Source organism: Anser brachyrhynchus (assembly GCF_964034855.1).
Source record: "Anser brachyrhynchus genome assembly, chromosome: 1".
NCBI classification, from domain to species: Eukaryota; Metazoa; Chordata; class Aves; order Anseriformes; family Anatidae; genus Anser; species Anser brachyrhynchus.
This window is the reverse complement of record NC_137694.1, coordinates 45,358,664-45,372,751: the sequence shown is the minus strand read 5'-3', so window position 1 is coordinate 45,372,751 and position 14,088 is coordinate 45,358,664. Positions and strand designations below refer to the sequence as shown.

The following is a 14,088-nucleotide window of genomic DNA, read 5'->3' as shown; positions in this document are numbered from 1 at the left end:
TTTTTGTGATAGTGTTTGAGCTTTTCCTTTCTCATCCTCAAAATTTCTATCAAGTTAATGTCCTGTTTACAAAATGTTCTTGTAGTAGTAAGCCTGCCTTTATCTCAAGCATTCTGTTTCCATTCAAAAGGGGGTGAGGTGTGTTGGGAGGGAAGAATATCCCAGAAGTCAAGCCTAGGTTTACTATATAACAGCCTAAAGCTTGCTGTGTCATGAAATCTACACTTGTCTGTCTTTACTTGCCTTTTTTTTGTTTTTAAATTTGCATTGATTAGACTTGTTTATTTTTCTCCTACCAGACTTGTACTTTGCTTGTTCTATAATGTATGTAAAATCAATGGGATGTGATGGTCTGTGCTCAGCCATCTTAAAATTAATGCTATGATGTCATATGATTTTAAGTATTTTTTTTAAAAAAAGCCTCTGTGGGAAATATAATCTTTTTCTTCTTGGTGTCTATATAAATGCTTATATGGGCAACAGAAAATTGGTTAATAGTCATTTCCTGACCCTGTTAAAGAATATTAACCAGTTGAATGTAATACAAACTTATAGCTACTTTATTTGTTGTTTGCATTCATAATCATAAGGAGCCAAATATTTACTGAGGCTCTTATTTTGGTGTTTGCTTAGATTATGTGAAAATAGAAATACGTTTTAATTATCTAATGCTTAACCATATGGATTTCTTACAGATGAACTTTTTAGTCCATCTGCATCAAAAATGCATTATGATAGAACTCTAAATCTTGATGCTATATTTTTTGTAAATATAGCATTTTTCTCCTTCTATTGTAAATGGCATCCTTACCTTTTGGTGCTTAGTTTAGCTAATGAATATTTTCCTTTTCTTCAGGCATCATTAGGTACAACAAAATACTGCAGTTATTTTCTAAAAAATATGCAGTGTCCAAAACCAGACTGTATGTATCTACATGAGCTGGGAGACGAAGCAGCCAGTTTCACAAAAGAAGAGATGCAGGTAAATAATAATTAGGAAACGCATGAAATAAGGCATATATGTATTTTCTTGTGTACAATTTAGTCCTTTATTTATATAACGTAGTCTTCTGCAGAATGTTATTGCACAATTGATTTTTGAGTTACAAAAGGTACTTAGGTGCTTCACCAGTTAGATATTGAAATTGTGCGGTTAGCTGAATTTTTAGTTGTGCATTGCCTTGAAAGGCTAGAAGTCCTCTAAACGTTGCTGAGACAAAAACAGGAACTCTTAATCAAGAATTCATGTAAACTTGAGTTAACTACTTGCCTTTTCTTCATACCAGTGTGAGGTGATGTTATTTTAGATCTCTATAAAAGAGGTTGTTGCAGATCTAGGCTTTCTGGTAGGTTTTGTGTATGTGGTCAGTTATGGCTTAACTATCGTATTGTGACTCGACCGTGCTATCTGAATTCTGATACATCTTAGCTTGTGAAGGGTATAGAAAACATTTGAAAATATAATACTGAAGGTAACTATAGTAGCCCATAAATACTGATACAGTTTTTTATGGCAATCTTAACAGCAAAATAATTATCTGGAGTAGGGAAGCAAGTAAATGCTTTAGTTCCTCAGTAGTGGTGCATTCTGAAATCTTTAGAATTTGCCCCTCTACATGAGGTATGATAAAGCTTTTAAACTCAACCTTAAGTATGCCAGCCATGCGTCCGTGTTAGTTTTTGCATGTGGTCTCACCATGAAGGAGGTGGTCCACACTGTCAGTGCTAGCACAAATGTTGTACAAGTAGATTTTATTTCATGTGCTGGTCTCATTTGAGGTAGGAAAGAAGAATGTCTGTATCTAAGCATTTTTTTCACAAAACAGCAGTTACTTCTGAGAATTTCAACTATTTCTTTCTGAAATTAAAGAAAATATCCTGCTGGGTTAGATGAGTAGTCCCTGCAGTTTATATCTTGTCTCAGATGATAAGAGTAAGTAAAATTCAAGGAGACCTTGCAAACCAGGCTACTTCTGATTGTTTCCCTGTATTTCTACCACCACTTACATGTTAATAGACAGGAGCATACCCTCAGAAATGTATAGGCTTTTTAGTTTCTTAGTCGTCAGTCGTTAATTTAGTTAAATGATTTTGAACCTACTGGTACCATCAAGTCCACAAACTTTTGTGGCAGCAAGTCCTAGAATTTCACTGTTTTCTAAAGCACTTTCTTTTTCCTGTGTTAAACTGATTACTGGTCAGTTTTGTCAAGTGTCCCCTAGCTGTAGCATTGCAGTACTTGCTAAAAGCAAACCCCTTATTTATGTTAGTCATTACTTTTGTGATATTGTAGAACTTGATTTTACCTTTCTCAGCCTTCTACCCAAATTGCAGATTTTCTGCAATTTGTTTAAACTTCTTTTGTAAAGCAGCTTCTCCCTTTCTGTAGTAACTTCTGTTGTCCTTCTCTGGTATCTCCTGTGCCTTCTTTAGGATGCAGAGACCAGACACGTCATATTCATGATGCAGGGGCAGCAAAGCTTAATATAGTAGTCATCAATGATAATCCCTTTAAGTGCCCTTCGTAATGATGCCCAGCACATTTTTGGGTTTGGTTGTCAGTGCATAACGAGCTAGGGGTTTTAGAGATGTGTTGGCAGTGACTTGAGTATCTCTTCCCTCAGTTCTAACAGCCAGCTCAGAGGTCAATAGGGTGTTAGGATAGGTTAACTTTTTATAGTGTAGGTGTTAAAAGGTTAACTTTCCCTAGGCGTGTTACCTGACCTGTTTCTGTGGTGAAGCTTCTTTGCTATCTTTTTGCATGTATGCTGGGGGCTGTGGGTTTCTTTTGGAGTTCATCGTTACCAGCACGGTAGTTTACTGCCCAAAAGAGATTGGTATCATCAGCAAAGAATTTGCTGTTCACTTCTTTCTCATGCTGACTGATGACATTGCATAAAACTGATGCCAGTCATCAGTCCTCATTGCTTGCTTCTGCATCCAGTTATCAGTTTCTTTTTGTATTTCTATCTTTGAACCATATAAGAACCTTTTCTTTATCCCAGGGCACCTTTGTAAATAACCTTTTGGTGTGAAATCTTAGCAAAGGATTATTTGAAAATCTCATGGTTTCTCTGTATTGCTGCTTATTGACACCATCATGAAACTCCGTACCAGTGAAGTAGGATTACTCTTTAGAGATGATGATCAGACTCATTGTCAACAGACCGTTTATCCATGTACTTCTGTCTTTTTTTCGTTACTTTTTTTAAGATGGAATTTGTCATCTTATGAGGGATGGAGGTTGAACTCAGCAGTCTGTTGTTCACAGGATCTCTTCTACACCCCTTTTTGTAGAAGTCAGTTACAGTGGCAGTCTGTCAGTCCTTTGATGCGGCTGCCAGTTAAAAGTGATAGGCTTACATACCTTGGTCAGCAATTTGGTTTTGCACGGGACCCTGGCTACTTATGTGAATCTTCCTTTCTTGTTCCTTGTTACACTACTTACATTTTTTTCCATTTCATATTGCTTTCTTGGCAATCGTTGAAAAGTGCATTGTGTTTTTAGTAAAGGTGAAGTTGGGAATTTAGATGAGACACGTAGGAGATGCTAGTTTTTGCCTCTGCGTTAATTTGTTAGGAGCTTGTCAGTAGTTGACCTCTTAAGGTGGTACAGATCAATTACTAACTTGGGATTATTTACAAATGTATAAAATTAGCGTCCATTTATTGTGAGTTTCTCTTTCCTTATAGGCGGGTAAGCACCAGGAATATGAACAGAAACTACTGCAAGAATTATACAAATTAAACCCCAACTTTCTTCAGTTATCTACGGGTACAGTTGACAAGAACAAGAACAAAGTGACAGCACTGCAGAGGTACGATGCGTAAGTACTGATGCTGGACTACCTGACAATGCTTTCTTTTCAGTTATTCCACAGAAAACGTGCTTGTTCCTATTACTTCCCTTATGTTGCCTGCTCTTTTTGGTGTGTGTTATGGGAAAAACTCGAATATTGTTTATTCCCGTGAAGTTAGAGGTATTCACACTGCTTTGCTCTAATACTGAGTCTTAACGTGGTTTAAAAAAAGATTCTGCTTTCTGCATTTGGATCACTCTTGTCTTAAAGAAGAACGTTGATTTCGTATTTGCACAAGTACATATGGTAATGATTATTAAAGAACAGACATTAACTTTTTGGGATGGAGATGAATGCGGTCTACTCACAACTGAGTATAAGACACCTTATTGCCTTGCTGCATGTTTCTTATTGTGCCTTCATATCATGACTTGGAGTGCAGTTCTTGTATTTGGTGTAAAGACCTTGGAAACTGAAATGATCGCTTTCTTTGACTAAGAATTCATGAGATGTGAATAAAAGACTTCTTGCCTTCATCTAGTAAACTTAAATCGTTTATTTTCACTGTTTTAATTGTGGATAGCACTACTGTTTGTTATAATAATATTTCGTTGAAGTAGTTTATTTTCAGTAAGCTATGAAAAGATTTCTGTCCATATGAGTACAATCATACAAACCTGAATGAAAGCCTAAGGTTATCAGTCCTCATGTAAGTTACCTGCTCAGGTCTTATATTTAAGATACATAAAAACTGATAGTAAGTTCCTTTTTTTCTATAGTAATCTCATTAGTAATTATGAATTGGAGCTTGGCCGGTCTGTGGTGCTAACGTTTTAGCACTTGTGGAAAAATTGGCATGTTCCTCTAAAGGCAACAAGTAGTCAGCCTGGAGCTGATTTCTCTCATCACCTCAGCGTCATCATTACAATACAATCTGTTCTTTGCTGATGGCTGGGCACCATCTTGTGGGTTGTAGCGTGCATTTCTTCTTACCGCTAGGATTTTGAAATGTTTCTATGAGTCCCATCTCATCAGTACAAAACGTAGCTTGTGAGCTGGTGAATGTTTCTCCTTCACACCTTCCTACCCAGTTAGGTTCTCGTTTTTCCTGATTCATTGATGTGATATTAGGTCTGGCAGTTTGTCAGAGGCTCTGACAACTCTGTGGTCATTCTATCATTTGTGGTGCAATATCCGTTTCACTTTGGAACGGAGAAGTAGCTGGGTTCTAAATAGTAGACGTTTAATTACAAATATCCAGTAGTAGGGAATAGAATTTCTTCAGCGCTGCATAAATGCTTTTTCACAATTGTGATCTAACTTGAAAGCTCCTACTGGCAGAACTTTTTTCTTGCTGCTGAAGGCAAATGTTAAAATCCTTCAGTGCAACTTTGTGTACATGGGTGTTCGCCTTTTGCTGTGTCACTTAATAGTAACAATGACTGCGTTTTCTTAAAACTACTGGAGTCCATGTTTAAAACAGATCAACCTCCTTTTTTCTACAGTCTCCTTTCCGGAAGAACCAAAATGAAGGCTCTACTATGCTAGAAGTAGAAACACTGGTTAGGCACCTGCTGGTCTTCTTGAGGTGCATACAGCTTTGAACTTTTAAGTAAAAAAATAAAGAAAACCTGTATTGTTGCTTTACCTTTCATTTTGGTTATAAAACTGATTTTTAACTGACATTTCAAAATTAACTTTAGTATAGAAGTGACTTTATGTTGCAGTGGACATAAGTATATTTTAAATCTGTTAATGGATTTAAAGTCTCGTTACTTGGCTCCCTCTTGCAAGGGGGAGAGTCACAGCTGATAACAGGATGTCTTCATTGCTCAATATCTGATTAACTCATCTCTAGTTCAAATATGTGCAAAGCAAGGATGAGATCTGTAAATCAGTCAGTTTTCATCTGTCTGCCTGTAGTGTAGGTATGTGAGAACAGCAAATCTTACGATACTAACTGATATTTGAGGGTAGCTAGTAATATCAATTTTATCTGGAGTATAAAACAGCTACGGGAACTTCCACATTTTGACTTAATATGTAGAGAACATGTGGGACCATGTAGTAAGAACATTAATGAAAGGGGCATCAAGAGTAACATGTTAAAATTTTTTTGAAAGCTCAGTCCTTATGAATACAGCACTTGGACAACAGCACCCAAACACTAAAAGTAGCATCCTAACTGAAGCAAATGAAAGGCTGAAGGTAATAGAAAAGAACTAGAGAAAGTGAAGACAAATCTTTGTATCAAGTTTTTAGCTTATAGTGTTGTTGGATGGTAATGTTATTTGAATGCATTTGGTTACAGATATTTCAGCCCACTTCAGTTTGTATAAAACATAACTATTTTCAGTGATAACTTTAGCTTCGAGTCTTCGTTTGAACTTTTTTCCAGATTGAATGTTCTCTCTGAAATGAAATGTAATTTTTAAAAAGGGATGTAATTACGGCTTAAAACTGGAAATGAAATGAGCAGTAACTTGAATGAACAATGCATTCATCTGACTGGTCTCATGGTCTGTTAATAACGCTGTGGACTCTTATGTGGGAATAAAACAGAGCCTCGTCTTTGCCAGGCTTGTTAGGTCCTGGAATATAGAAGATTTTTTAAAGTGTAAAACATTAGCTAAACTACCTTTAAAAATACCTAGGGGATAAAGCCAGTAATTCTAAATGAGGTGTATGTAGGCCTAGATACTTGAAGCTGTCAATGGATTCCCCCCCCCCTCGAATGGACATGTTTGGACTTCAGCATTGGCAGTGGAGCTCTATCTATTCAGTGAAGAAAATGGAGAGCTCTGCCCAGTTTTTCTCCTCTCCCTGCCTCCCAATTCTTTTTTTGAAATCATCACCATTTAAAATCTGAGAAATACTATCCAGATAAATCTATTCTTATGGATTGTCTGGCACAAGGATTCATTTTCTCAGTGCTTACAATTTTTAAAACACTTTCTTCATAACTTGAACTCTTCTTTTTTTTCCACTCTTGCCTTTTTTCAGACTGAACAGTAATAACAAAGATGCCTGGCCATCATTACAGAGTTCAAGTAAATCAGCCAACGGCTTAACAATGGAACACAGGAAAACGCCTCCTATATTAGAAAATGGCACAGACCCAGAACACATGACTCCAGATGGTGCAGACTCAGATTTCGGGTAATTGTGCTGCCTTTTATACTTCAGATAGCGTACTTTCTCTCTCACTGACTGGTGTGGAGGGAATGATTCTCCAGTCTCTCTGGTTGGAGAGCTGGATTGAAATCCTGATCAGGTCACAGAAAGCCAAGCTTAGCCTAGCCCATGTCAAAAAGACTGGTTGGCAGGCTGCAGGAGAACTCTAAAGTAGTGATGGTACAGGTAGGGGCCCAGGGGAACTGCATAATCAGGCATCAGCAGCTTGTGTTAGCTGCTTGCAGAGGGCCGTGGTCCCAGCCAATGCCAAGCCGTTTGTTTCTGTACAAAAGCTTCCACACAAGTAGCATGCCAGTGGCTATATATCAGGAGACATCACTTGGAAGAGCTTCAAGAGAAGGAACCTGAACGTTAGGGCTGTATATCTGTCATCTGTTCGCTGTGGTGTGTTCCAAAAACACAACTGCAGAGGTAAGGGTTCCCTGATTATCGCTCAGTAATAGGAACGACACACAGCGGATTCAGCTGAGCCTTCTTTGTGCAGAGGATGTAATTCATCTACTTGCAATAACTTCTTCATTGTTAACCGATATTTTTTCTTCTTTTGGTGCCTCCCTTGAATAGAACTAGTGTTTTCTGCATGAGTATTACCTGCACTTACTTACAGCAGTCTGCAGTCACGCTGTTACTGTTTTTATTGGACCACCTTGCATCATACTGGTTTGGGCCTATTCAGAGGTCAGATGAGAAAATAACAAGGTGAACATTAATATTTCAAGAGGTGGTGTTGCTGATTAGAGAGCTGATCTTCATTTTAAATGAATATTGAGCTGATGCATTAACACTGAGTGCTGCTGAAAATGGTACCTTATTTTAGTAGCAGTTTGCCTGAGATATGGACAGAGATCCTATGGTTGCATCTCAGTAGTGACATGCAGCTTCCTTCTCATCTTTTTGAAAAGAATGTGCTATATATAGGTAAATGTTGTGACTAATGGCTAATGAATCTTCATTCTTGAGGACTGAAAGCATATCTTAGGATTACAGGCTGCTTAAGCAGGTTCAAGTATAATACACATTGTCTTTCGGTGTTTAGGCCATCATTAGAAGTTGTCTGTTGCATAGCTTTAGGCTGCAGTGTTGTGACTTTCTGTCAAAGGCTCTGAGAGAGAACTTACTTGGAACATCAGCTCTACAATCAGGATGATTTAATGAAGCGTCTACAGCAAATTCTTATGCTGTAGGTATTCAGAAATTACTGACATAGGGAACTTTCTTCCAAGTGGAAGAACTTTCTTCGTGCTGTTCAACCACTTATAAATCTTCACTGGACTAATACTTGTTTGCAAAACTAATCTTCTGATTTTTCTTCTGTAGTCATATATATTTGACCTTCAGTTACCTTTATGAAATACCAATGTAGTGTTCTTTTGCCCCAGAATTGTTTTTATTAATGGGTAACACTTAAACACTTTCTTCACAACGAAGAAGAATGTATTTTTCTGGGTTTAGATAGTCATCCTGAGAACAAATACCCGAGGAATTGAATTTTGGACCTTGCTACATGGCTCTATGCAGTATCACACTTCGTTTTCAAACAGCCCTTGCTACTGCAACTTGTCTACAATCTGAAGTCTTCAACCAGTTAAAATATATCTATATTTATTTTGCACTAACAGATTGGGCCTGTAATTTGAATTGCATCACGTTCATGTTCTTCTAGTCCTTGTCTGTAGGACTAGTGTTCTGGGCTGTGTAATCAGATGCTTGTGCATCTCTTCTTCTTACAATAGATTAAATGAAAATATCTTTAAGTTGCAAAGCAGAGATTTTTGTCTGAGCTTACGCTAATGAAACACCATTAGTTTTGTATTTAGTACAACTACGGCTGCTCACAAGTGCCTGTGAAATCTTGAATCCAAAGGTATGCCACTTTAGCTGAGTCATGTTAATTCCCTGTGAATAGCTTTCTGAAGTGGTTTTCTACTGTACCTCACCTTCAGTTCTCTTTATTGACAGTTTTTTGTATTGTCTTTCTGCATTTTTTTCCCTTCTATCATCGCAAAGCTCAGTTTTCTCACCTTGGAACTAATTTCTGCTAGTTAAAGCTTTGAGGCTGATGGAAAGCTTGACTTGCCACCAGGATTAAGTAGTTAATTTAATTTCTTATCTCTCCCCAAATTTATTTAGGACTCACGTGGGAACTGACAACATAAGTATTTAGAAAACCCAACTTTCTCTCCAATAGTAGAATAGATGGAACTGACAACAAATGTATACTGTCCTGGCTTTTGAGTGGCTAAGAGTTACTCTGAAGACACTTAAAACTTTCCTTTTGTTCCATAACAGGGGAGTCAACAAGCAGAGTGGAGAGTGGTGGGAAGAAATATTGTGGCAAATTTTTTAATCATAAATATTCCAATAAAGTCTAATAAATACTGGACTTCTTTCCTTCTTATCTCTCCCAATTTAATTTTGGTTTGTTTTTCTTTCAAGGTTTTTCTATCACTACAAAATCAAATGTTGAAGTTCACATTAAATACCTGAGTGACTTACTGACTTTTTCCCCCTCCCACTTTTGCAGCCCTATCGACAAACCTTCAGATTCCCTCAGTATAGGAAATGGTGACAGCTCCCAGCAGGTAAGATAAAGATAAATGCTGTGAACATAAGAATTGAGTTTGTTTGGCTTGGTACAACTTGTAATTTGAGAAGGAAATACTTTCTGAAGTATTGTATAACTTTAATCGAAACAAAAGTATGCTGCTGCCGAGTTGCTTTAGTGTTAAACCTTGTACTGAGCTATATATTAACTAAAGGAAATGTTGCCAATAGCTTTGAGGATTTTTTTCAACTGTTAGTGAAGAATATTTTGTATATAAATGCTCAGGACCTAATTGTCTCTCTTCCTCCTTTGCCTGTAGATAACAAACAGTGACACACCTTCACCACCGCCTGGTTTAACAAAACCCAATCCAGTCATACCCATCAGTTCATCTAATCACAGTGCACGGTCCCCTTTTGAAGGGGCTGTAACAGAATCACAGTCGCTCTTCTCTGACAACTTTCGGCACCCTAACCCCATCCCTAGTGGGCTTCCTCCATTCCCCAGCTCTCCACAGACTTCAAATGACTGGCCTACAGCACCAGAACCACAGAGCCTCTTCACATCAGGTACGCACACCTCTGTACCCAGCTTCCACTGCTCTATATTGGTTCCTTTTTGCAGCTGATGCCTAGAACACTGTAGAACTAAAAACTCTAGGGTATGCTTTATATAATTTTCCACCACTTCACAAATGTTTAAAATGTTTTACTACAGCATAACTGAATTGCACTGACATAAGAATTTTTTCTAAAAGAAAATTTACAGAACTTTCAAACCGCATGGCTAAATTTTCAGAGTGCTTTAGTTTTTCTTAGCCATGTGTCTGCTTAATAGGGTGAGTGACATGTATTTAATGCTACAGGCTTGTTACTAAAATTAATCTGTTTATAATCTGCAATTCCAATGTCAGAAGCTATGCAGTAGAATTTCAAATTTTCTGTAGAGTATCCTGCATGGTTATCTGAAGCTGCCTAATCTTTCCGAAGTGAGGTTATATATATTCAGAAGAGATAAAAGTACAGTTAATTGCAGCAATTGAAAGATACAAAATACCACTTCACATGAATGAAACATCATTTTAGGAGTATTGATATGGTCTTGGGAATGGTTATCATTTTTAGTTTCCAAATTAGAAACCTAAGGGATGTGTTCAAAAATTAAATGAAACAAGATCAGTAATAAATAAAACGTAATGATGCTTTGGGATAGAATAGCATTTTACTTAGTGGCTAATCTTTTAATGCTCATCTCCTTCTCGATGTCTTAATCCTGTTTGTAAATAATATTACCAAGAAAATTACCTGCTGCTAAAGTACTATATACACCAGTTTTGTGAGGATTAAGTAGCAGTGGGAGACAACTTCCAGGTGGCTTGTTTCATAATGGATACAAAATATATGGCTGCTATTAAAGTAAAAGTATGATGGACAGGGGTTTTTGCCTGCCTACCAACACTTTTAATCTGAAAATGAAATTGTAGGTTTGTTTTCTGAGAGGATGCTGAAGTTAATTTTAATGGTACCTAAAGCAGCAGTCCAGGTTCCCTGCCAGCAGAGGGAGTTGTTGTAAGTGATAGTACCTTGTACTCATCAGCTTTCTTCACTGCAATTTTTAAGGAAAAATATGGTGAAAATAGGATCAGCATTCTCTGAACCTGAGCTAAGAAACTTAAACACTATAATAAAATGAAGTGCTAATTGCAAGTGCAGGGAAGACCAACTCTTCTGCCATGCTGCTTAAGAATATTTACCAATATCTTGTAATGTAGTTTCTTATTTCCTTTGTTCAGTCAAAGCGCATACATAAGAATTTGGCTTTTGTCATAATAGCAGACAATACGTTTTAACCACTACTCAAAAGTATCTGAGGGAATACCCCCACCCGCAGTTCTTTGCACAGCACAGTTGAAGCACAGCATTAATGTTTAAAGAGAAATACTGAACTGAGTAACAACTTTAAACTCTGGTCACACTTCTCCCCAGTAATTTGGGTGGAAAGAATGTCCTAATGTCTTTTGGTTTCTTTCTACTCTGCTTTTACTGAAAAATGCTTATTTTACAAAAGCTTTTGTGCAGTCGGAGCAGTTCTGTAATAAAACTACTGCTTGCTAGTTCTGCCACTTCAGCTGAAGTAGAAATCTATTACAGTCTGGTCTGAAAATGGATTTCCAAGCTGATAAAATGATGTGTGTCTTTGGGGAATTTACAAAGAAATATTACATGAAAGATAAAACTGGCGACATAAATTACACTGAGGCTGAGATTTTTGTATGGACAAATACTAATTCTTGTTCTAAATCTTATTCCTCTCCAACAGAAACTATACCAGTATCTTCCTCCACAGACTGGCAAGCGGCTTTTGGGTTTGGTTCCTCCAAACAGCAAGAGGACGACTTAGGGTTTGACCCCTTTGACATCACCCGCAAAGCCTTAGCAGACCTGATTGAGAAGGAACTGTCAGTCCAAGACCAACCTTCCCTCTCGCCCACATCTCTTCAGAACCCTACCCCACACACTACAACTGCCAAAGGGCCAGGCTCTGGATTTCTGCATCCTGCTGCACCCGCAAATGCCAACTCTCTCAGTAGCACCTTTCCACTCATGCCACAGAGGTTCCCACAGTTTCAACAGCATCGAGCAGTTTACAACTCCTTCAGTTTTCCAGGCCAAGCAGCTCGCTATCCTTGGATGGCCTTCCCACGCAATAGCATCATGCACTTGAACCACACAGCAAATCCCACCTCAAATAGTAATTTCTTGGACTTGAATCTCCCACCACAACACAGCACAGGTCTGGGAGGGATCCCTATATCAGGTAGGTGAATCAGGACAGCCGTGAATATGACTTAATGCGTGCTTTCAGTTTCTGAGTCAGGACAGGAAAAGGTAATAGCCAGCTACAAGTGGTAGAACTATGTCTCTTAACTGTCATACTAGGCTTATGAAGAGAGGGAGGAACATCATTTTCAATAGACCCTCTCCATTAAAAAAAAAAGTATCTGGATGTTTAGCCTTGTAATATTGAGCTTTATAAGGAAGGTGGAGTATTCTGTGCCCGCTTAATTTTGTGCCAAAACAGACTGGTATTTTGGTTCTTCAGTCTTTCCAAACTGGCTTTCCTTAAGGGTAGGCCCTGAAAGTGAATCGTGACTTTTGTGTTGATGTGAGGTGCTGACCAAAGTTACTAAAACTTCAGAAAATTGTAACGATTTGTGCCACATGTCTTGGCTGAGGTTGTTCCCTCTTGTGCATAACCAAATGAATGCATAATAAAATATTCAGTGCTGTTCATTTCTATACTTCAGATGGCCTTGGTTGTATCACGTTAGTCTTTCACTGAATGGATGCTTGCAACGTTTGTAAGAGGCTTCATCCTGATTGTGAGGCTTGTGATGTTGGAGGAAAATAAATGTGCAGTCAGGTCGTTCGCTGCCCTGAATTAGCTGAGAGGCTCCTGCAGCAAGCTTTACAACTAAGGAGCTAACTTTGACAATAACTGTTCTGATTAAAACTTCATTTCTGGAATTTTGAAATCCTTCTGCAGCTCCTATATGGCTTGTCCTGCGTAGCTTCTCTTTTTCTAATGGGGGGCGGGGGGAATTGTGTTAGGTTTATAAGGAACTGCAGGTAGAAACTCCGTAAGCTCTGTAGCCGTGAGTTGAAGAAAACTGTCTCGAGATGTTGCCAATGGTACTTTCTTCGGGTGGTGTTTGAAGTACTAGGTATACTGCAAGAAGGTGACCTAGAACAAGTCACTTTTGTTTTGATGCTCTAGTGCAAGAGCTAATTCTGGCTGTTTCCCTGTTCTTTGTCCTCTTTGGAGGCTTGTTGAAGCTATGGTACTGCTGTAGAGTCCTTCAGCTGATTCATAGTCTAACCATTTTGTCCAGATGACAAATGCAAATAGTTCAGTCTTTATGCTAGCAGTGACAAAGTTTTAAAACAAAAATTACTGATACTGCTTGCACTGAAATGTGTGTGTGGGGAAGAAGAGTTGACATTGAGTCAAAAATGCAGCATCTATAGTACTGCAAGTTGTTGCTCGCTCTCCCCTAAACTGCAGAGAACTCACAGGAATTTTGCAAGACTTTGTCTTGACTTTACTGCTGAATTGTAAAACCCTCCTTGTGAAGGGCCTGGTAACAGTACCCTCTTGTGGACTAGGAGGGCAGGAAGATCCTTCAGTGCTGAAAACTGATCCGTTTGCAAAGCAGATTATTCTCAAGTTTGCCAAAGTATTTTTTTTAGAAGGCATTATTTTAATTGCCTTTGGCAGTTTGAAAGTGGATTTCTTTGTAGTAAGGCTTGGTACTCCTGAAGAGCCAGTTGTGTGCTCCTGGTTGATGCACGCAGCCCATGTCACGTGCTTTCCCCATATGTCTTAAGGCCACAGAGATGGTACTTGATCGTATCCTTTTGTGTATACAACTGCTAGAACCAATTAATCTCAAAATACTTTTGGCAGATACAGTGCTAAGAACAGAAAGCAAACATCTGCTGTAGTCTCTATGGAAAGTTCCTTTGAGTTGATTTTAAACTCTTGTTA

The 14,088-nt window shown here is 38.2% G+C and overlaps 1 protein-coding gene across 11 annotated transcripts in view; it reads left to right on the top strand.

Annotated features, from left to right (window-relative positions):
• The window catches only part of CNOT4 (CCR4-NOT transcription complex subunit 4), a 90,419-nt gene that overhangs the window by 61,143 nt on the left and 15,188 nt on the right, over nt 1-14,088 (top strand). For 6 of the 11 annotated variants that reach the window (XM_080595599.1, XM_080595604.1, XM_080595596.1 and 3 more), the window contains 6 exons: nt 857-982; nt 3,694-3,827; nt 6,804-6,959; nt 9,520-9,577; nt 9,860-10,109; nt 11,860-12,357. In XM_080595599.1, the coding sequence (XP_080451725.1) occupies nt 857-982; nt 3,694-3,827; nt 6,804-6,959; nt 9,520-9,577; nt 9,860-10,109; nt 11,860-12,357 (1,222 nt within the window). The remainder of the gene's footprint in view (nt 1-856; nt 983-3,693; nt 3,828-6,803; nt 6,960-9,519; nt 9,578-9,859; nt 10,110-11,859; nt 12,358-14,088) is intronic. The other 5 variants (XM_080595598.1, XM_080595606.1, XM_080595597.1 and 2 more) reach the window with 3 other exon arrangements.